Here is a 23260-nt window from a genome sequence, read left to right on the forward strand (position 1 = left end):
AATATTGGATTCGTAAAGGAAATAAAGTTTGTAGAAATTTGACTGGAGATTCGTTTGTATTCAAATTTGACACATACAAATTTATGTTTAACTGAAATCTGTCATTTCTGAATATTTTTTCATTTTTGACGATTTTTATCGATACAACACTAATCGCGAGAAATTAGTCCAAAAATAAATACCCGCCAATCTAACAATGCTTTCTCCGCCCTTGGGTAATAAACGGATTATCCCTCAAATTTGAAAAATTACTTGAATACTCTTCGGAAAAGAGAACCAAGGTTATTAGAATATAATTTTAGAGATACTTTTGTTTATGGCTTTAGTCGTAATTATAATAGATCGTGAATAAATAATAATACATTAATTTGTAAACACGATGAAAAAAAGTACTGATGAAGAGGTTTTGAGGTTTTTACAAAAGAAAAGTTTCGTTTATTTCTGATTTTTAATATATAATATTAATTAATATCAAGTTTGTAAGGAACGACCCGAGGTAAAACATTGAAATATTATTAATTAATGAAATAAATATTAATCGTTGAGGAAAATCAAAAAATGTATAAATCATGGATAATTATTTTGTATTTACAATCTGAAAGAAAGATCTATGTATTTGTAGACAACAACTATCAATATTGTGTTTGATTATCTTAATTTCTAAAAATAAGCTTATAAAATAATAATAAAACAATAGTTGGCAATAAGCAAAAGAATTGATTGTGCAAATTTTCATTTGTAGAAAGCCGCATGAACCATTAATTTGTTTAATAATTGTTATTTTACAAAAGAAGTGAAAGCGTAGACTGAATGTTCATTATTTGCTGGTTGTCATTTTTCTTGAACGAAAAAGAAGTGTACGATGTATGTGTTATTCAGAGTTGACGATTAAAGGATCATGGAGCTTATTTAATGTAAAATAAAGGTTTTGGCACTGAGTTTGAGTTTTGGAATAATAAAGAATAAGATTCTATATTGTAGTTGAAGAAGAGATTATTTCGGAGTAAGTTCTTCATCTGTAGGATTTTCAATAATCCCCATATCGATAGCTAATTGTCTAAATCTCTCCACAATTTCCTCTTGTACTAAATTGATTGCCATAGAAATAACTGCAAGTCCCATAAGCAAGTAGATACAAGCCAATATAAGTTTAGCCTGACCATGTTCTGAGTCGTCATTGAGAACAGCATCTCCTGGTACAAAATCTCCAAAGCCAATTGTCGTTAATGTTATGAAGGAGAAATAGGCACCCTCTAGTAATGTCCACTTTTCCCAAGTTGAGAAAATTGTAGCACCTAAGGTTATATAACCACCCACAAAAGCCAAGACAGGGAGCACAGGAACCCGTGGAGGAGATTGCCCGTTCTGTCCAACCCCTGAAACATTGGATTCTTCTAGAGCGAAGGAAGTGGCCTTTGAGTACTCTTCCTCATTTTGGGTTGAAGGTTTCCGACTATTTGAATGATTATGATTATTATTAATATAAAGAAATTGTGGAGAGCTATTATTATTATTCAAGAGCGTGGTAGTGGGTGTCCCAGTCGGAGTGGAGATGCTCACAACACTCTGAAGATAATTATTCTTCGATTCATCAGATTCGTTATTTTCATCTTCAATGACATTATCGTACACACTAGGTTCTCTCTCATTGTTAAAGTCTGATTCAGGTTTTATTATTCCAACACGGACGGGTTGATCAAGGCTCATTTGACTACTTGCATCCAAAAGTTTGGGACTACGAGATGCTTTCGCTAAAGCAGCCCGTCGCTTTTGTCCGCGTATACAGAGAACACAGCATATATTAGAGTACAAAAACTGAAAACTATGAGCGAGGAATGTACCCATTTGTGAGGCCCACATTAGAAAGAGTGGCATTCCAAATATGGCATAAACCATGGTCACTATTCGCCCCCAATTTGTTTTTGGTGCAATGTTACCATAGCCTGAAAATAGTATAAAAACAATCATGGAATAAATACCAGTCAAATATGTATAAAACATTGTCATTACCAATGGTAGTGATAACAGTTACGGAATATAACAAGGCACCAGAAAAGTTCCACTGTAGAGTGGCAGTGTCTTCTTTGTCGTGGCCATCGTAGCCCTCAGTTTTTGCCTTACGAATAACATCCTGCTCGAATTTTTTGAGTACTTTACCAGCCTCACGAGTCCAGCTTTCTCTCCAAAGAACGTTGAAATGCTCTATATATCAAATTAAAAAAGCAAACAATTATATTTCCAAACTATAGTATTTTCGATTTTTGTAAAAAAACAAAAACGGAAGATAAAAGTTGGGCTAAAATTACTTTTGATCATTTTTACAAATTAACACACCTCCCTATGTATATTCAAGGTAGTAATTATATAAAGTAGTGTTGGGTCGTTCCTAGGTCTGCATTTCTAATCAGCATTTTGTCTAATCGGTCCGGTCTTTTTTATCATTTATCCGTCCTGAGTACCGATTAGTCAGCACTACAGTCGTAACTATATTTTCAACTTCTGAAGTAAACATGTTCGCCTATCTTTGGTCATTAAAAAAAATATATATATATATATAGATTAATTTAAATATAATTATGATAAATTCCCTGCGCTACTGCTGTTTTAAATGTAGGAGCTTCTCCGCTTAAAAGCAGTAATTCATTTTTAACCCTACAAAAACATATATCAGATAGCTAATATTAACAAGAGTTTTAATTTATTAGTACCGTATCTCTCGCTCTGCCTTCTCCTCGCACTCTTTTATTCCTTTCAAAAATGTCAATTCTATCTATGATATGTATTCGTATATACATTTGTTGGTAGATTAAAGTTTTTTACTTCACAATAATTTCTAATTATATTATTTTATTCTTTGACCCTTCATTCACTCAGAAACAAATTATTTTTTCTTATTTTGAGGAGAAGGAAAAAAAAATTATTTGTTCGACAATCTGCATTGACAACTTGTAATTTAAGTAGAAAATACTTGTAAAAGATCAAAAGGATGTGCAAAATAGTTGAGAATATTTTTATAATATATATACTAGTCCACGTCTTGATGATTTTTAAATGAAAAATGATTCGATGTCCCATGCTGTCTGTATGGGAAAAAATAATTAAAAGTCTTATAGATATAGTAAAAGATATTAATATGAACATGTTGACTATGAAGAGGTAAAGATATAATCAAATCATCATCAAAAAAGCAAACTATCAACATATCATTATTTTGCAATCTTTGTTACATCTCTCAACCTTTTCAGTCAAAAAGAAAAGGAAATTAATTGCCTGATAATCACGGTGTTGCTTCACTAACATAAAAATTAGTGATGGTACGATAAATCAGAATCGCAAAATTGGGTGTTGTGTATGGAATCGGGATAATAATCTTTAATTTGCGATTGTGATTCTTATGTATTTTTACTTATCACTGGTATTTAACTATTTATTACTTTCCCAAGTTATGAAACAAAAATATTAAATATATCCGTCAAGATATAAAACAAGGGCATGTGAATTTGTAAAAAAAAGTCTTATAATTTTATAAATATCTTAATAAAATAATTTATTATAAAAAATGCTCGAAAACTAAGAAGAAACCAATTGAATACAAACTAAACGTGAATTAAGTGTTCTAAACACATGCAGTTGGTGCAGATATAGTTATTTTAGGGGAATAAATTTTGTAAAGGGATATTAGAAAGCTCGGGTTTGGAAAGTTTGCTGTGTCATTACTCGCCCTGAGAAAATTTGGATTGGAAAAAGCTCGCTGGGGCAAAGGAATTGCCTCACTTTATCTGTTGTAATTCTTAGAAATTTACAGCAAAATTGTATTTTTTAAATATTATTTAAAATATTAAAAAATCAGAATCAGCACGAGAATTCTTACTAGAATTGCATCGGAATTGGGATTGGTTTTTGGAATAGTCACATCACTAATAAAAACGTATTATACATTTTGTTGTCAGCTGTCGATTTTTCTGGTTCCCCCTTCCAGCAATCAGCGTTTTGAGAATAGGCTTAGGAGAGTAGAATTCTTTGGAGGATTTTTCAATAATGCCCAAATATTTGGTACTAACAATTCTTTAATGATAATTCCATAGTTGAGAAGAATTGGATATCAACCAATTGGTTTCTGGCCTTTTTATGTTTCTTTTCAGATATATTGTTCAATAATATAATAAAAGTAACGACGTGAACAAGATTCACTCAACTCAAGTACAAAAATATACAGCTAAAAACGAGAAAACGTAGTGAATAAAAAAAAAAATATTGGATTTTGTAATCATCTGTTGATTTTTTGGCTTCTTATCCTCTTATCTGTATTCTGAACGTTGATAGGTTGAATAACTTGAATTATGTCTCGTTAAACTGAGAACTATTCTCAACAATTATGGAATAATAATTCCATAATTGCAAATAATTGGATAATAGCTACCAACTGATTTTGTCCTTTTTCCACCTGTTTATTTTTGGGGGAAAGGTTGCGTCGTAAAATATAAAACAAGGACTGGAAAGTTCTGAGCTTAACAAAGAAAACACGCTTTTTTATTTGAAAGTCGACTATTTTCAAATTATTATTGATTTTTTTTATTCGCTTTATGAGCAGAGTCCCCAAAACACTTTTCAAATCATTGCTAAGCTTGAACGGTATTTTTTCCCATAAAAAAGCAGTATAAAATTAAAACACAAAACTGTTTTTGATCCATTTTTTTTAAATAACAAAAATAGCTTCTGAATTATGTGCTGAAATTTGGCACACATAATCTACTCATAAATTCGAAAATTTGTGCCAAAAAATTATCCCAATCTGAGAGGGTCGGGTAACATGCTCTGGTCAATTTGACATGGCATGACCCGAACGTGTGTTGCTAAATTATTTTTATACATCATATTAATTTATAAAGACAGCCCAATATTTTTTAGACATATGAGTCAATTATGGAAATTGTATTTAAATTTGTGGAATGATTTAAAATACCTAAGAATTTGAACATATCTACCTTTTTAAAGCCAAGTTATTGACGCTCATTTACTCCTCTAATGCCTAAGACTCCCTTGAGTACACTTATTAGGGGCGTACGCAGGGAATGGGCTTGAGGGGCTTTTTTGAAATTTTTCTCGTGAAAATTTAATATTTGAATTTTTTTTTTTCAAAAAATTTAACATTTGAGATCTAATTTTTGAAATTTTTTGTGAATAACTATGAATTTTTGAAAATTTAGTCCAAAAATTTAAAATTTGAAGTTTTTTTTTTAAATTTTACATTTGAAATTTTTTTCTAAAAAATTTTATTAACAGTGAATAAATGTGGTTTTTTAATTTTTTTTTTTAAATTTAATATTCAAAATTTCTTTTGAAAAAAATTTTTTTGATTTTTTTTCGATAAAATTTAATTTTTCAAATTTTTATCAAAAAAATTCTAAAAACGCCCTTTTTTCCACAATGCTTTATTATTCCATGTTTTTTTTTTGTTTTTTCAATGAAGGAATAAATAGAAAAATGAACAAATGAACGGTAAAAAAGTTAACGAATGAAAAAGGAATGGTTTCTTTTTAGAGATGAACAAAAGAACAGAAAAAGAGTAAACGTGTCTAAGCATGGAATTAAGCAATACCATAAAAATCTAAATCATGAAATCATTCATGTCTTTTTTAAGATTCGTAAAAGCTAGAGTACCCAAAGCCTGTTCAGATCCTGGATAATACAAATTTACCTATACGTTACCCGAGTCCTTTGAATCTGGATCCAAGACTCGTCCTCTCTTTATGAAACAATATTATAAGCTTTTTAAGATCTGGAAAATCTCTCGGATTTTTTAGATCCGTAAAAGTTTGAGATCCTGAAGCCTGTTCGGGTCTCGATCTCAGATATTTTTTGGATAATACTAGTTTACTTATAAAGTACTGGGATACTTCGGATCCGAGTTCAAGATCCGTCCTATCTCTAGACGTGTTGTTAACAAGAAATATTTTGAGTAGAAAACCTTTGAATCATTGTTAATGATAAACAAAGAAAGGACCGTGCTTCTGTATCTTTTGTTTCAATAATACATCCATTTGAAGGAAATAGGGTATTTTTAACAAACCTGTCATATTTTTGAGTGTCCAACTTTACATATTTTGTTGATAATATGCCAATAACAACAAAAATAATAAAACTTCTAAAGTTGAAAGATGTTTTTCAGGCTATCAAATGGATTTATATATTTTTAATTCCTACTTTCTTTTGTATTATGTAGTGTGTTAAATGAATATTTCTTATAGCATCCGAGATGTTTGAGTGTCAAAATGACAAAGTGAAGGAGAGTGGTAACTCTTACACGATTGTCGATTACTCACCGCCCCCATCATTTTTGTGAACGTATTGGATGGAAATTGTATTCGAATATGTAGCATCATGACCTTACCTTTATTGTATCACGGAAATGTTCCTTCTAAAAATCAGGAAAAAGGCACGAAATCATCTGGTAGTTAGCCAAATAAGTCATTTACACCATCTGCTATTTATCGCTTAGGTACACCCAGGCTATCATTAGGTCGATTCTTGGTGGATCATCGGGCAAAGGAGAACCATGCCTCATTTGCCCTATGGATCCTTCCAAATCCGGTATCTTTTTTCGTGGAGTCTTTAAGTCAAATTATTGCACAAGGAGACAAAGTAGAACTATGAAATCATACTCCACAAAATCTACAAATAAGGATACAGGCAGCAAGGAAGGGTCCATAGTACAATAAGGCATTGTTATATTACTTATATTTTAGCTGTTTTTTGGAGCTCAAGGAGACTAGATAGGGGGTTAAATTAAAAATCAAAAAGTAACTGGCGTCTAAAAAATTCAACTATACGAATAAGGACTTTTTCTATATTTATCCAAAATTAAAAAAGTTATGAGCAAAATAAGAAATCGGGGAAAGTTGGACTTTGTTTTTTTTAAACCCTAACATTTAGTATTTTTAATTTACGGAACTTTCCCAGTTATTTGTAATATTGCTTGGTAATACTTAAAGTTAATAGAAATAAAAGGTTATACCATCATTGTCGAGTTACCAACTTACGACGTTTCTACTGATAAACGAGTCTATTGATACTAATACAAATACATTCTATACAAAAGTACATTCCAATATTATATACATAAAGGTTTTAATCTTTCTATGCAAGGACCTTACATCTCCCCCAAGACGACAAATGCCATGATATTTTAACATTAATATTGCATAATACATTAATCACAAAACATTAATATACAACACTGACGGATAATTATGTAATATTAATATTATGTAAGTCATTTTTAAGGACATTCTGGTTGATATGTTTTTTTATGACGCGTCTTTTACGTATTATGATATTCTACTTTCATTCTATATTAACAAAGTAGGAGCCTCCCGAGTTTTAATCATTACTCCACGTGTGTCTCACATCTTTGTCGTTGTATTTTGGATCCTTACTTGATTTCCAGGAATGAGATGGTTTCGATTTGGAGAGGTGCGATCATAATGTTTTTTGGTTGCGAGGTCTTTCTCTCTCTTTTTCTCCCCCGCCCTCAATCTTCAAACCACGTCAACATGATATCAGTGACTGACTTAGTTGAAGTCTTTCATAACTGACTTATGGGAGCCCACCCTTAATATTGGTCCACGAAGACGACGAGCTATGTTATCCCCGTTGAATTCCATTAGTTCGGAAGACAGATTCAAATGGCCTTGACGCTGAAGATTGTCGGAGTGATTCTAGAGGTAATGAAGTGCCTAGCTCTTGGCATGAATTACAACTTAATATCAACTGTTTAATTTCATTTGACCTTCTAGGTACTACTTTTTTTATATTTTGGAAAGATGTATCCCCTGTCTTCGATATTGTCTTACAGATGATAGATTCATTTGGAGTGAATTGAATGACTTAAGAAAAGACTAACGTATAATCCTCAGTTTTTGTAGACCATGCCATTAAACAATTAATTCATCGAGCAGATCTGGAGTAACGTATGCCGTGATGTCTGTTTCAGAGACTTCTCCAATTTTGATACGAAGACAGACGGCGCACATGCATCTCAAGCTTGAATTATTCGCTGTTGTGATGGAGAGTCTTTTAGTTGAGTCTCTTTCGATGTTGTACTCCAATACCAAGTCGTGAAAATAAGTAACTGTATCAGGCAAAGCTTTCATGGTAAAAGGGTGGCCTGACCTTGCATAAACTTCAACCTCGAGATATTGAGTGATTTGATCGTCGACGTTTTGATTGGCTTGGCCTATAGCCATTTTGAAATTCAGGAAATAGTTATCTGACACCTTGGTATTACATATATTTTTAAAGATGACCGCTAGTTAAATAGACAATAGAGGATTTGACTTAATTTTCATTATTTTGGTAATGTTAATACTTGATGTCATTTAATTGGAATATTGACAATCTCTTAATAGTAACTCGTCCGTTGGAAGTTCTCAAACATTGAGATTTTTTTAACCACAATCTTCCCCACCTTCCCCTAGGTTTTTCCACATTTGATTCTAAAATACTTATTTGAATCTCATAATGGCGGATAATATAATTTGAATGTTGTGTACAGTATATACGTCATCACATACAAGGATGTGATTGTTCGAATAAGTTTACAAAAATATATCTGTTGATGGATACCCATTATATATTTTACAATAACAAAATTTTTAAATCAGAGAGAATATAATATATGCATAAATATAAACAAACTGAATTGTTTTCATTCATAAAAACAAAAAGAGTTAGTGCAAATGATTTGCCGAAAATGTTGTAAACTTATCCAAATCATTCAATGATATGACTGTCATATTTTTCAAAGAATAAAACTTCTTATAGATAATCTGTATATATATAAAATACAGTTTGTGTGTCCTTTATGGTTGCCAACACCGTTGGACTAGGAGGCTGAAATTTTGCATAGGCACCTCTTTTGAACCTGGCCAGGTTAAGAGGGGGGTGTAGATTTTTTTTTGTTTCTATACCAAAAACACAAAATTGTTTTTTAGAGCTAAGGGAGACTAGATAGGGGATTGATTGGCTATAAATTCTATTAACTACTTTTTTTTGTGCAAAATTAGTACAAATCAGTTTTTGCAGTTTTCTTCGCAAATTTTGGTTTTGCATTTTTTTGGAAAAAATAAAATATCCTACTTCTCATCTAGGCACATTTTTTATGCATATATGTTGGTATGTTATTTGAAGTTTATGACAGATTTTTTATTTATTCATAATAATACATTTTACATATATTGTACAGGCGGTATATTATAATGCTCGCCCGCACTGAAGGGATCTAAACGTGAGGAAGAACTGCATTTACCATTGTCAATGGGATTCCCCGCACCCTCCTTGGCCCGAGCAACGCCGGGTAATATTTTGCTGGTTACATAGGTTTATTTTATATGTATGCTAGTAAAGAGAATGAAGATGAAAAAAGAAGGAGAAAGATATTGAAAAAGGAAAATTAGGTTTTATTTTGGTCAAAAACATGACTTTGGAGCCCCAAAAATATATCATAGAAACATGCTTAGTTATTTTATTCGTCTACTTTCTAAATTTCATACTGATCTATTCCAGATCGTTAATCGAAATTTTATCGTTTTCAAATCGTGGACCAATTTTTTCAGTCTCAATATATGGGTCAACTTTCTCTCCTATCCACCTGAGGGATTAGTTCAGGGGCGTCCACAGGGAGTAAGCTGGAGGGGATGTAGCCGCTTCCCAAAACTAAGGATTATTTTATTTTTACTATAATATTTTTCCGTAATTCGGGCGATGCAGCTGAGAAAAAAATATAAAATTTGGTTTTTGTGTGAATAACTATGGATTAAAAAAAATATTTGAGATTATTGAGCCGATGCTCATAATTTTAAAATACAATGACGTCATCAACATCCCATCCATAGAATCGGTCCACATAGACCCAAATAAAAATTAGACCGATCCAGACCATATTTTTCTTTCCAGACCGCTCTTCAATTGACCGAATTAGTTCGGTTCACTAATAATCTACGGGTCTCAGACCGGTCTAAGATTTTCAGACCGAAACCCAACAGTAGTTTTTATGCAATTTGGTCAATTTTCACATCCCTATTTAGCAGCAGGTGCTGTCTGGATGCAATAAAATAAGAAATCAGTTAGTTACTATTTAGTAGAAATAAAAAAAAGTTATGTTTGTTTATGTGGAAGAAAAATATTGTTTTAATTTTTTTAAATATGACTTGCAAATTTATGGTAAATAAATGTTGTCTATTATGAAATCATATATTATTATATATATAAAATTTTGAACAAGCAACATTCATAGTCAACAAAATGATTATAAGTAACATGGATACACTTTGTGTGTTTATATTTTACATGTTTTTTCAATCCCAATTTGTCATATTTAACATGACGTATACAATGACATGTTGTTCAACATATTTGTCATTTCAAAATGATAAATCATTTCTACTCTTCTAATTTGAGGAAGGAGTGTTAAATGCTTGCTTAGATTTATTTCTAGTTTTAGATTCGAGTATTACTGGAACTCGAATTGTTGGTACATATTTTGACATCTCACACCTAAGGAAATCAATCAACAATTTTAGGCCTCCATTTAGGCATCAGGAATTTAATACGGATGGAATAGAAAATAACTTCTCATATCAAATGAAGATCTTGAATTGAATTGTTTTGTATTTGGAAAATATATATTTTTGTACGAAATATTTTCATATTTATTGACGAACAACATGGATATTTTGAAACATGTACGAGGAATGGTTGTAATTTTTTGATGATGATTGCAAAAATTCGGTAGGAACCAAGTTTAGTAAATACTATTTGTAATCCAAATGAAGTTTTTATTGAAAAAATACAAATAATTGTAAAGAATAGGAGTAATAAAGTAAACTTTTGGACTTTTTATCTTACTTTTAATTACCTAAATTATCTCTTTTCTTTTTACTGATTCCAAATGAAACTGTCGTCTAATATTATCACTATACTATAAATTATGGACTATAAGAGTCTCATTTAAATGTATATATTTAAATATAAATCAATGATAAAGCATTATTTATTGGAAATGATGATCGAACTTTCAAAAGTCACTGGGTTGGAGTACAAAAAGATAGGAATAGACAACAGCAGATAATTATTGCTTGTCTTTGAAAAGATAATTAGTTTAAGTCCCTCGGACTCGGAGAGACTTCATAAATCCTTGGCTGGAGTTAAAATCCGGAGCAGAGAATAAACCATGAATGAGATATTGAAGGAACCATAGGAATTGGTATATACTATCATGACACCGGAGACAATTTATTCCTTCCCAAGGTGGAGTTGGTGGTATAGATTAAGCTTAATAGAAATACAAGGTTATACAATAACGCTTTTCCGACTGATGTTTGACATCCATCACGCTTTTTATAGTGACACCAAAAAGTATAACTGTTAGCAAGATAGCTATATATCGCCTTCCTTGACTGTTATTGTTAGAGTACTGTTGTTATACTCTATGACATCAAAATCTGTCTGTCTTGCCAAGCAGTCGGTACGGTACATCAAATTGAAAATTAAAGAAGTCCCTATTACATTTCTATTAACCTTGGTATGGATAACGTGTGAAAATCTCGAGATTTGTGTTCCCATCTGATTGGAAAGGTTTCTCTTCCTAATTATTTTTTCTACTTTATATTGGTTGGGTCAAAAGGGTGGCTGTTTACTTCAATACTGTAACGACACCTTGGCAAAAAGAAATATTTTTTTAGTTTGCTCACACACTATATTCTTAAATCATTGAACTTTGATTTTATCCGTACGATGAAAAAATATTTATCTTTCTCTGATGTCTTTTCTCAAACTCAACTTGACTCAATACTCAAAAACGCAAACTCGACTCAATATTCAATTACTCGAACTCGATATTTATAACACGACTCCAACACTACTCCTTTCTATGAAGTACTCGTTTATAAAATTATAATTATCTGTGAAAGTAGGGAAAACATGAACAATTTATTTTCAAGAAATAAAAGTTAAGTCTACTACTTAATATTAAATTAAACACTCCTAATGAGATTTTAATGCTTATTGTATTATTTTCAATAAACTTGTCCGTGTAATCTATAAATTTTGCAATTATGTATGTTCTTAATATATAAAAAACGAAAAATATAGTGACCAAGTCGTAAAAAGTATCAAATTACAGGATAATTGTGTTAGGTACTAACAGACTACTACTGCTAAGTTAGAGGGATATATAATCAATCAAGGGATGAATATTAAGACGTTGTGAACGTTGGCTTGTTGCTTTTTGAGACCATAAAATAATGTTGTAAAACGAGGAACTGCCTTTATGTATACCTTCAATGAATGGAAATATCCATTATAATTCCAAATCAATGGCATGCAACAGATACAACCCTGGGCCTCGAGTTATAAATATTATTGGCACAGTATATGTAGGTTTGTACAAATATGGTATTCCTTTTCTTATCCATTGTACAATCCATAGGTTGTATTCATGTGTTATATTCAATAACATATTCCGCCGAATACATTTTCATATAGTTTGGTTTTAGATTGGAGTGAAATATCATTTTGCGTACTATCGTAATTGTCTATACTAAGATCCACTAATTTATCATTTAGATTTCATTTCATGTCTACAACGTCTCAAATGAATCGAATCTATTAAACAAGTATTGATTTATATAATAACATAATAATATATAATTCCCGTGTCTCTTTAACTTTTGACCAATCAAAAAGCTTCTTTTAAAAATTTTAAATTAGTGGTGATGATGTATTTTATTCATCTTAGATCACAACAGTTTTAGCTCTAGCTATACTTTCATTCATTGGATAAAATTAATAACAATTATTAATTATTTATTAACAATGCTAATATTATCAAAATCTTGTCAGATGGTAAGTAGTAATTCTGCATTACATATATTTGTATTTATCGCCTGAAGACTATCACCCTATCCACATTTTTTCCTCTCTAGAATATTGCTTAATACTTTTCCTAATTCATTAAGTTGTGTCGCTGTATTGAATGCGGGGATATTCATCATTAGTCAATAATGTATAAAGTTACATTACTCAAGACATCTTTATCAACAAAAAATCACGAGCCATTCTTTTGATCATCAATATGCCATAAGTTTGGTTTTTTCGAATTTCGTCTTACTATGAGTCAATATTTGAAAAATACTTTAGTATAGAACTATAATTGTTGGAATAAGTACGATGTTTTTGATTTCATCAATTTATTCTGTTAGTTAATTAATTACACGGAATTCGATTTTACCCTTGACAATCTTGATATTTCTACAATGTGTCTGAGGTTTTTTTCTTTTCTTTTTGTGGACAATAATTGTATTAACTTCAAGATTGTTGGAAAAGAAGCGCTTTCTTGACTATAACAGTTATTAATTATTTATTAACGTTGCTTCCTAATAACATTTTAGGCGTAGTTCAGTTTAACAAGACTCTCCCCTCCCTTTAATCTACGTATGTACTTATTAAAAGAGGTCAAAAATACCACATAAGACCCTGTTAATTAAGTTATTATCCGTTGAAAATTATTTTAAATTAATTATCTACCTTTTTAAGCCCTTGGTCAAATGAATTTTACTTTTAAAAGAAAATTAATTTTCTCTTTCCTTAAATAAGCAAAACAAAATACGAGTTATTGTCATAATTAATTACTGACCTCGAAGTTCCTTATGTCCAGTGATACATAGTTGTACGGATTTACTAAGAACTATGTACATTGTAATTAGTTGTACATATTATTTATTTCCGTTAAGTCTTCCTTATCCACCCGTATTAAATTATTATCTCATGATTTACATGACCCAACTTATATATCATATGAAATAAAATTTCGAGAAAAAGGCACTTACAGATTTCAAAATATAAAAATCTGCGCAAAATGGGCGCACACCCAAGGAGATAATTAAGTATGAAGCTGGCCAAATTAACTGTTTATGATGGCGCCAAAGCTTTTAAGGAGTCTGATGGGCCGGAAAACCCTACAAGGAAGAATCATGATCGTTTTGGGTCAATATCTGATAATAAATTAACGGAATAAACGATTAAAATGAATCTTAATGTAGCCTCCTCGAAACGGATCTGAACCCCTTGGACTACTACGTGTAGGGTGTCTCGGAGAGAGAGAGTCCAATAAACGTGTACATATTATTGTTGACTCCTTGTGTGGTTCTATTTTTGAGGTAGTGCCCATTATAAATAAGGACCGTCTCATCAAGGCCTTTGCCCGGTTCACAGTCAGGTAGGAGGCTGTGGATGAAACTGGAGGTGGTTGGTTTGATTGATTATTGATTGCCCCCTACATGTAAGAGCCAAAGATGTGTGATTAGCTGAAATAATTTTGGGAAATAAGTTGTAATATACATTATCCTGTAAGTAGATTTTCTTATATAAATTCGTATTTAAATTTGAGGATTACTCAGCAAATTTGTGTCTTGGAATGAGTACATATGAGTATTTAAGAATCTTTTTATCTTTGTGAATCTTTGTGACGCAGTGTATTTTGATTTTAGCGAGTGTGGTATAGTACTAAATAGAATATCAATTGATTTAATATTAGGATAACTTTGGTCAATGCTTTATTTCTTGATTTTAAGCAAGATGCGTCTAACGACTTAACACCTTAATTTATAGTTTGGTTGTATTTGTATATTAACATTTGGTAAATGTGGAGCCATGGTATGATGGTTCTAGGATACTTTACCGAAATCAATTTTGCCAAAGGGACACTTTGCTGAAAAAAAAAAAGAATAAATATATTTGATGATGATTCATGGTACAATACTATCTAATTATCTTCTAGACTACTCCAATGACAAACACATATTGATAATATCAGATACAATCTCGGGATGGAGGATTGTAGATCAGGACTTGACAAGGGACATAGGATCTCTGAGACATTAGATCCTAACGAATGACTCCTTCTCTTCTTTAAATATTTATATCTTTCCAATTTATTTATCGGGCGGATGCCATGATGAGGGATGTGAAAAGTGTACAAATCCTTATGAACATACATTTCAACAAAAGTATATCTTGGTAATCTGCAATATATTAGTGCTCTTATTAATTATTTCTCCCTATTTTGAAAATTCAAATGTATTGGCAAGTTAGAAGCACTATACTTTATTTAGCTATCTTTTTCAGTAGAATTATGTTGTCTATCAAAGTTGCCAAGGTATACTTTTCTTTTTGATTTACACTCACGAGGGTTAGACAATTTTCACATCTTTGGTCATGATTTTTGTTACAAAAGTTCTAATAGCGACTCGAGATAATTGTTGAAGCATCTTCATAATGAAATTGATCAATTATCAATAATCAGCCCTCATTCATAGGAATGTGTGACAAATAATAACATATTTTATCTTTTGAAATCGGTGTAACATGAATGGGAATCATAACTAGGTAGTATTGGAGCAAGAATACGCGAATATCACATCATCAAATATATTTATTATTATTTTATTCAGGAAAGTATACATATATATACATTTAGGGGGGCTTGGTTTTTGGATTTTTTTTGAAAAATGTTTAGAAATTGTTAAATTTTTTTGCTTTGCTGCATAATTTGGACGAATGACCTTATTTTTAGGAAAGAAAGTCTTAACAAAAAAAATTTTACCTTTATTTTTCCATAAAAAATTTTCATCTTCCCGAAAAAAATTATAATACAAAGTAAACATTTCTTGATAAGGAGGGGGGGGGGGTGTACATCCCCACCTGCGAACTCCCCAGACACGGTTATGAATATATTATTTTGTAATTTACATTACTAATTATACATGTGTCTAACTGGGTAGGTATTTTATTATTGTTAATGGATATTTTATTTATGTATATATACGTTATATATTCTAAAAAGTAATCAATTGTGCTGAATCAATTAACTATGAAAAGTAAATCCATGTCAATACACTATTTTCTCCTAGACTCCTAATTTTCACAAGTGTTTTGATAATACATTGTGTATACATGTAAAACTTTATATTAAAAAGGTAGAAAATATAGTATGTGTATTTCATTAGTATCAATAGCCTCTATAGCTCAGTGGCAGAGCACTGGTCTTGTAAACCAGGGGTCGAGAGTTCGATCCTCTCTGGAGGCATTTATTTTTACGACATTATACCTATCTAAATTAATTTCGTCAAAAATAGTATTTTGTTACTATCTATATAGAAATAAAGTCTTATTACTTTAATATAGGACTGAATTTACAAGGGAATATTTTATTGATTCAATATTTATTTTAAATCTGTTCTAAATAATTCAGGATTCATTATTCCACAGGGGCCAAATATACATAAAATAAATTTAAATAATTTTTTATTGTAATAGTTTTTTTCTCAAATTGTCATCTTAGCCTCTATAGCTCAGTGGCAGAGCACTGGTCTTGTAAACCAGGGGTCGAGAGTTCGATCCTCTCTGGAGGCATTTTTTAATAATTTCAGACTCTAGGAATTCTTGATGATTGAATATGTATTTAATTTTAAAACATTGTTAGACAGCGAAAAGTATATTTTTGTAACAAATTGCTGTTGTAATAATGTCTACTGTACAATATGTTACACGTAATTTTGTCCCTTGCTTCCTCCTTTTAAATTTCAAATATCTTATTTCAGTAGAACACATTTTAAGGATGCATCAATAAACAGTGTTTTATTACAGAATTTCCTTTAAAAAGCTTCTTTTGTATGACTATTGATTCTCATTTCTTGAATCAATATAAAATTAAATAGAAACTTAGAGGTTCATTAACTTAACGTCTGCATAATAATATTTAGAAGAATGAGAATAGTATTTTTAAATTCTTGGAATGTGTATTCTCAATGATTTAAAAAAAAAATATTTTGTAAGAAAAATAGACGCTGTTTGGTATATCGTATCGAAATCAAAAGACCCATATATATTGTGCAAAGATTGCTATGTTGCACAATTCTTAGAAATGTGGATATTTGCTCAGACATTTTTTTATGGGGAATCAGAAAAAAGCTGGGAATGTAAAAAGAAAATGTAATTTGATCATTTTCACTGATGTCATAAACTGCATAATAATTATAGGAGACTCCATTCTGGGGGCTTTAAATTGATATTTTTACTACATAAAATGTACGTATTTCCAATAAATCTACATGAAACTTTATCAAATGGCTGTATGAATGAAAAAATGTACAACACTTGCATTAAATACTACTTATTGATTTTGTAGGCAGTCCAGATAGAGATGCAAACGGTCTTTTCAGCCTTCTGGGCACTGACACCGGCATGGAGGAAATCGTAAACGTGTTGCCTTTTTTGTTGTTGCTTTGACATTTTTAGACTCAGAGACATGGATTAAATCAAAACTTTTTATTTTTGTTTCAGCTGTCGTTTAGTAGGGTAATGGCATCTCGTAATTAAATGCAAGCTTGGGTCCCCACTCAGTACATAGAAATAAGTCGTAATTTTGTATCGTCGTCATTTGAGTAGATAATTTTCTGCTTACATTTTTATTCAAATTGAATTTCATTTTGCTATTATTACTATAATTAAAACATTTTAAATCCCCACATTACACCAAAATCTATCATTCTCTCCAGGTTTGAAATTATATGTCCAGTATAATTTCATTCATTTTCAGTTAATCCTAAAGTGTATTGTGAGTCATCTTCAAAAATGTTCAACGTAGGCTTTTTTTATAAAACACTGGACTTCGACCTATCAATTAATTAATTATTATCAAGGAACTGGGATACCTCTAAAATTAGATCTTCCTTGAGCATTTCCCCACTATGACATATGCATTTTTACTACATTGTATGTGTATACAACTTTGTCAAAAACCATTCTAGCTTGTTTTTGTGTTATCTATGATATCTATTTTGAAAATGTTATGAAACCTATGGCCTGAGGATCTTTCTCCTTGTTTTAAGTTGGTAATTATACATTGGATTAATATATATATTTAGTTATCACTTTATTTATTCACCCATTGCTTGGACTCTCTGTATAAGGAGGTCTTTTTCCACGTAGTATATACAGGGTGCACAAGTTATATGTAGCGCAAAAATGATTTTTTTTACCGGAATTTTCTCTCCAATCAGTTGTCCGATTGAAAAAATAAAACTAGATTTTGAAAAATTCATGGATTCTGATTTATTTTATTCAATAAAATCACGTCCAGTCTCAATGACAGTCTCTATACGAGAATAAAGCGTGAGCAGGCCTTCACCACTTGTTCCTTTGGCAAATCCTAGAATTCCTTCTTGATCCGACTGATAAGTTCGTCTTTGGTGTTGTAGGGGGTTTGATTGGTTTGTTGTTCGATCGTATCGTACGCAAAAAAATCCATCAGATTCAGATCTAGCTAGTTTGGAGGCCAAAAGTATGGTTAGAGGAACTCTTTAAGATGGTCTTGGAGCTATTAATACTTTTTTTCGAGGTATGTTTCAGGGATTCGAGTCCTGCTGCTACATGTTAGGCCTCCTATTAGCAACCATACCGCCGATCCAGGGCTTCATCTTGATATCTAGCACGACTAGGTGGGCATTAGTGTCGACTCTAAGGCATTGAGTGAACAAAAAAACAGTTATATTTCTATCACCTTTAAAGGCCTCAAATTCCCTTCTAACCTTGCAAACAAACGTCGCACTGAGTCTCAGAGTTCGATTAATTGTTATGTTTTCGTTCTGCCGCGGATACCAAGGATGGATCTATGCCTTTTCCAAATATATGGGACAACGAATTTGTTCATTGATTCCATTTTTCCCCAACGGGTGTAGGTTTGAACAGGCTATCTAACAAAAGAAAAAAATAACCAGCTACCTAAGTACCCGAGTTTGCTCTAGACAGTGCACCAAAGTAGCGAGATAGATAGCTTGCGCACCCTGTATGTGTTGATGATGAAACGAAGAAGATTTTTTCTCTATGTATCAATTAGCAAAAAAAAAGCTAAAAAAACTGTATGATGAGATTTGTGCAAACCTCAATTAAAGTAAAATATATTATGTACCTACCTACATGTTGTATTTTGGGTGGTCAAATTTCTCTTTTGTGCATAGCACAATAAATCAAGGATTATTTTGTAAAAAGAAGAATTAAAAAAAGTTTAAAAAAAATTACAATATTTTATTTGAGTCGAATCATGTAATTAGTTATAATGCTTCATGAGAAAATAATAACTATTATTTAACAAAGAGGAAGACTTATGTCATTCAAATTTATAGAGCGTGTTTTCAACAATGATAACAGCATATCGGTAATATTGGAGGCCTAAACAATTTAGTTTTGTAACCCCTTTTTTCATTGATATTAAGAAAAATAGTGAACTCGGAGATGTCAAGGGATAAAAGCACATAAACCTTACTGTCTATCAAAGATGTATATCTCTAATACCTAGATTTATTTATTCCAAGCATTAGTGAGCGGTGTTCAATTGAGCGAGAACGTGCTCAACATTTTAGAAGAGCGATGAAATAGCTCGAATTTTCGCTCAGTTATGTAAGTTTGAATTACTTTTTCTGTTTCTACTTCTTATCAGATAACATCAATAAATTTGAGAGATAAAGAAAAATTTCAAAGATTGCAAAAATAGACGGTTAAAGTTATGTCTCAAGATAAGATAGATGCTGTATCTGGGACTCTCAGATGTTTTTGGTTGACGAGTTTGCCTCACATGTAGCTGGTCACTTAAAGAAGATTCAGATATCGGTTCCCCTAGAGACACTTCCTGCTCCTTCCTGTGTGGAGATACCGTTGGGAAATAAATCTTTATTTTCTGTAAACGAATTTTCCCAACTGAAATACGATTTTTTTATATTTTGATGTAGTAAATTTACCTAGGATATCAAAATCTCACGCAAGCATAAGTTCAAAAATTTGAGAAACCTTTTTTCAATCTCCAGCTATTTATCAGGCTTAATTGGATGATAGTGCACGAAATCTCATAAATACATGTTCCCTGAGACAGTGGTTCCCAATCTGTTTGTGCCCAAGACATACCCAAAGACAAGTAAAAATTTCTTGACACACCTACTTTAAATAAACCAATCATTTGGATTATTATAAGCTATTGCAAATAAGGTATGATTTTCACAAATCGTACGGAACACTTGAACTTGCAATATATTGCATTTAATTCCAATCATGAATAGTTGTCAAATTCAAATATACACCTAAACGAGCGAAAAAAACGAGTGCCGCTCATTTTTAATTGAGTGGGAGCACGTTCAGGATTTTTTGGGCGGACTAATGCTCAATTTATTATAGATATGACCCTAAAATGTATTAAGAATATGTTATAACTAAGGGTGATAATTTTGGTGCGAGGAGGAAGGAATAAATACGCATGGCATCATTGTTTAAATAGTATACATCTTATTCAATGAAGAACGTTATCATTCCCACCTTTATTATTCAATATTAATATATTAGATGTTGATAGTCGATAGAGAACTGAATAAAATGCCTAAAATAACGTCGCCTTCTGTCTGGATTTCTGAAAATGGAGGCCCAGGAATTTGGAAAATACTTACCGGATGAGAAACAGATTGCTTGTCGGATTTGTCGATATAAATTTGCCTTTAGTCCCCTATCTAGAATTACACGCCACTCATTATCTTCATCTCATATCAAGAGCATGGAAGTTCATCTAAAAAACCAAATTAATGATGAATACATCAAGTCAGACTTTAACTCTGATCTCACAAAGATGCTTATTACATGTAATATACCCTTATTCATTGTTAATCATCCTACGTTCAAAAAAAATTATGGAGAAATACACGGGTAAACACGTCCATTCCTGAGGCACCATCATTAAATTAATGGAGGATGTTGGTAATGATGTCATTTAAAGAAATACCCTCATTGTAAATTGTGAAGTTGGGATAATTTTCAGCATGTCTTGAGTCATCTACATCAAATTACGATCAAGTTATGAGTAAAAAAGTAAAAAATATTAACTAATTTCGAAATGGAATTCTGAATTTTGTACTATTTAACAGTAAGTATTCAATTTTTTTTTAAATCTAACCATGAAATATGATTCTATTTTAGCTAAACATTTCCAGAATTATGATACACAACTCATTAAATGGCAAAAACAACGGCTTAAATGGTCACAACAACGGAGGTAGTTGCATTGGGTGTAGCATTATAATTAGCAATTGTGTGTATCCTTCATGATAATAGTATGTTGTTATACAAGTCACTTAAGGAGTAGCTATGGTTCATAAGCTCCAAGAAATGGTGTTCCGAAAACTCATTAAAAGGCAAAAACAACGGCTTAAATGGTCACAACAACATAAATAAGCACAAATATTCGGGGGGAAATCTTTTTTTGATGGTCTTAATAAGGAGTAATATGGCCGGCCATTACTACATAATTAGCTTTTGCTCTAAATCTTTACTATGTCATGTTAGAAAACTACATTAAGTCAAGAATGGTTGCCTGAATTGTCTTATCAGTTATAAAGGAGTCTTATTTTTATATCTAAGATAAGTAATTAAGGTTTAAAATTTGACTGCATGGATTAACTTTTCTTTTTTTAGATAAACATGAAATAAATGAAAGTGGGATTCTAAAAGCTGTTCGTACTAAGATTGGAAGAAGATATGGATTTAAATCTAACCTTATTTTATTATTTTGACATTTACTTTATTATTAATAATTATTAAGATCTCATCGGTAGAGATATATCTATCTTGTGCACAATTGTATATGCAACTTGCATATGAGGTAAAAAGGGTAATTATATTTTTGATTAAACTCCGCGTCTGGCTTGTGTTTTGCAACCTAAAGTTATGACATATTGAACTGAATTCCGATGTTAGAACAAGAAAATATTATTTGGATAAATCTATTATTTCAATATTCTGTATTTATAATCTATTATTATTATTAGTTATAGGATTCTAATTGTATAATTTTGTATATTTAACTTAAATGTATGATGGTTTATTTTTTTAGTATGTAGATTATATTTAATTTAAGCCTTCTATTTTAAACTTGGAACTTCAAATATATTTCGAAATACTCTTACTTTGTCGTTTTATTAGTTATTATTCTGAGAATATGGTTCATAATGAATTAGAATTTCATGGAGTGTGACGTTTTCAAACCTACTGTAACGGATAAAAACCGTCCAAGTCAAACCGTCGTAGTATATCTTTATTAAACATTTTGCTAATAAATACTTTCGTTATACCCTCAAAAATCATAATAAAGTAGACAACGGATAAATACTGATGTGATTTCAGTGAGAATCACATCAGTATTTTAAACAATGATACCATATGTCTTCCCCCCCCCCCATTTCTCCTCGCACGCGTTTTTCTATACAATATTACCAACTATAGTTATAACTAAATAATACATTATTGTTTTGAGATTAGAAAAGGAAAAGTGTTGTTGGGTGTGCTGTTTCTTTTTTTTTTTTTTTCATTATTTACTAATAATTCTTGTGATAACATCTCCCTCCAATAAAAAATATAGTTCTAGTATTCCTTGCCTTGCTGAAATATTGAATATAATTAATGTTATTCGTCAAATGTCTTAAAAAAGTTCCTCTTCCGCCTGGATTGCATCTAATTGGGTCTACATGTATTCATTTTCCATAGGATTTCATATTTTTTCATTTGGATATCCCAGCCACACGCCTTCTGATCCTCCCTTCATTTTCTGTTGAAGGGATCTTGCCTCTGTCCCACTCACTCGGTGGACCTCATCTTTTTAATGGAATGATCGTTCATTGTGCAGATGTCCCTTCCCATCAAGGTCTATGATTGTGACTACTAACCTCGTTAATCATTGCCTGTATGCTCAAAAATGCATAAATTTCTCCAAATCTTTTACGGAATAATCGTATATTGGTATAATATATATATACTAATGAGTTCTATAAAAATACATAATAATTGACTGAAAGCCAAAGTGAGGAACAGAAAAGGTTATCATCTTCAATCCACTGCTCCTTCATAGAAATTCTGAAGTCCTTATCTTCTTAAGTCAACTCTGTTTCATCTCTTACTCAAAGAAAAATATTTCATTGAAAAAAGACCTTCAGTTTCCTTGATGACTACCTGAGGCATTCTTTGAATGCTTTGCCATACAAACCTCGTCTGCACCCTAAACTTTTAGAAAACCAAAGGAAGGCCCAGCTTCAATTCTATCGTGAGCAAGAAACACTGAACTGCAGATGACTGGAAATGTATCCTCTTCAGTGATGAAAGTCCATTTGAGTTA

The 23260-nt window shown here is 31.4% G+C and overlaps 1 protein-coding gene, 1 long non-coding RNA gene and 2 other non-coding genes across 4 annotated transcripts in view; 3 read left to right on the forward strand and 1 right to left on the reverse strand.

Moving 5' to 3' along the window:
- Positions 1–404: 404 nt before the first annotated feature.
- Positions 405–23260, reverse strand: part of LOC121116074 (uncharacterized) — a 97286-nt gene continuing 74430 nt past the window's right edge. Inside the window, exons 4-5 of the mRNA XM_040710290.2 lie at positions 2011–2202; positions 405–1943 (exon numbers count right to left, since the gene is read on the reverse strand). Coding sequence (XP_040566224.1) covers positions 994–1943; positions 2011–2202 — 1142 coding nt within the window. The 3' untranslated portion in view covers positions 405–993. The remainder of the gene's footprint in view (positions 1944–2010; positions 2203–23260) is intronic.
- LOC121116075 (uncharacterized) lies at positions 7347–8696 on the forward strand. Its single transcript, XR_011779863.1, has 2 exons — positions 7347–7724; positions 7856–8696. It is a non-coding gene; the product is annotated as an uncharacterized lncRNA (long non-coding RNA).
- On the forward strand, positions 16073–16144 carry TRNAT-UGU (transfer RNA threonine (anticodon UGU)). Its single transcript has one exon. It is a non-coding gene; the product is annotated as a tRNA-Thr (tRNA).
- Positions 16399–16470, forward strand: TRNAT-UGU (transfer RNA threonine (anticodon UGU)). Its single transcript has one exon. It is a non-coding gene; the product is annotated as a tRNA-Thr (tRNA).

Source organism: Lepeophtheirus salmonis, chromosome 4 (genome assembly GCF_016086655.4).
Source record: "Lepeophtheirus salmonis chromosome 4, UVic_Lsal_1.4, whole genome shotgun sequence".
Lineage (NCBI taxonomy): Eukaryota > Metazoa > Arthropoda > Copepoda > Siphonostomatoida > Caligidae > Lepeophtheirus > Lepeophtheirus salmonis.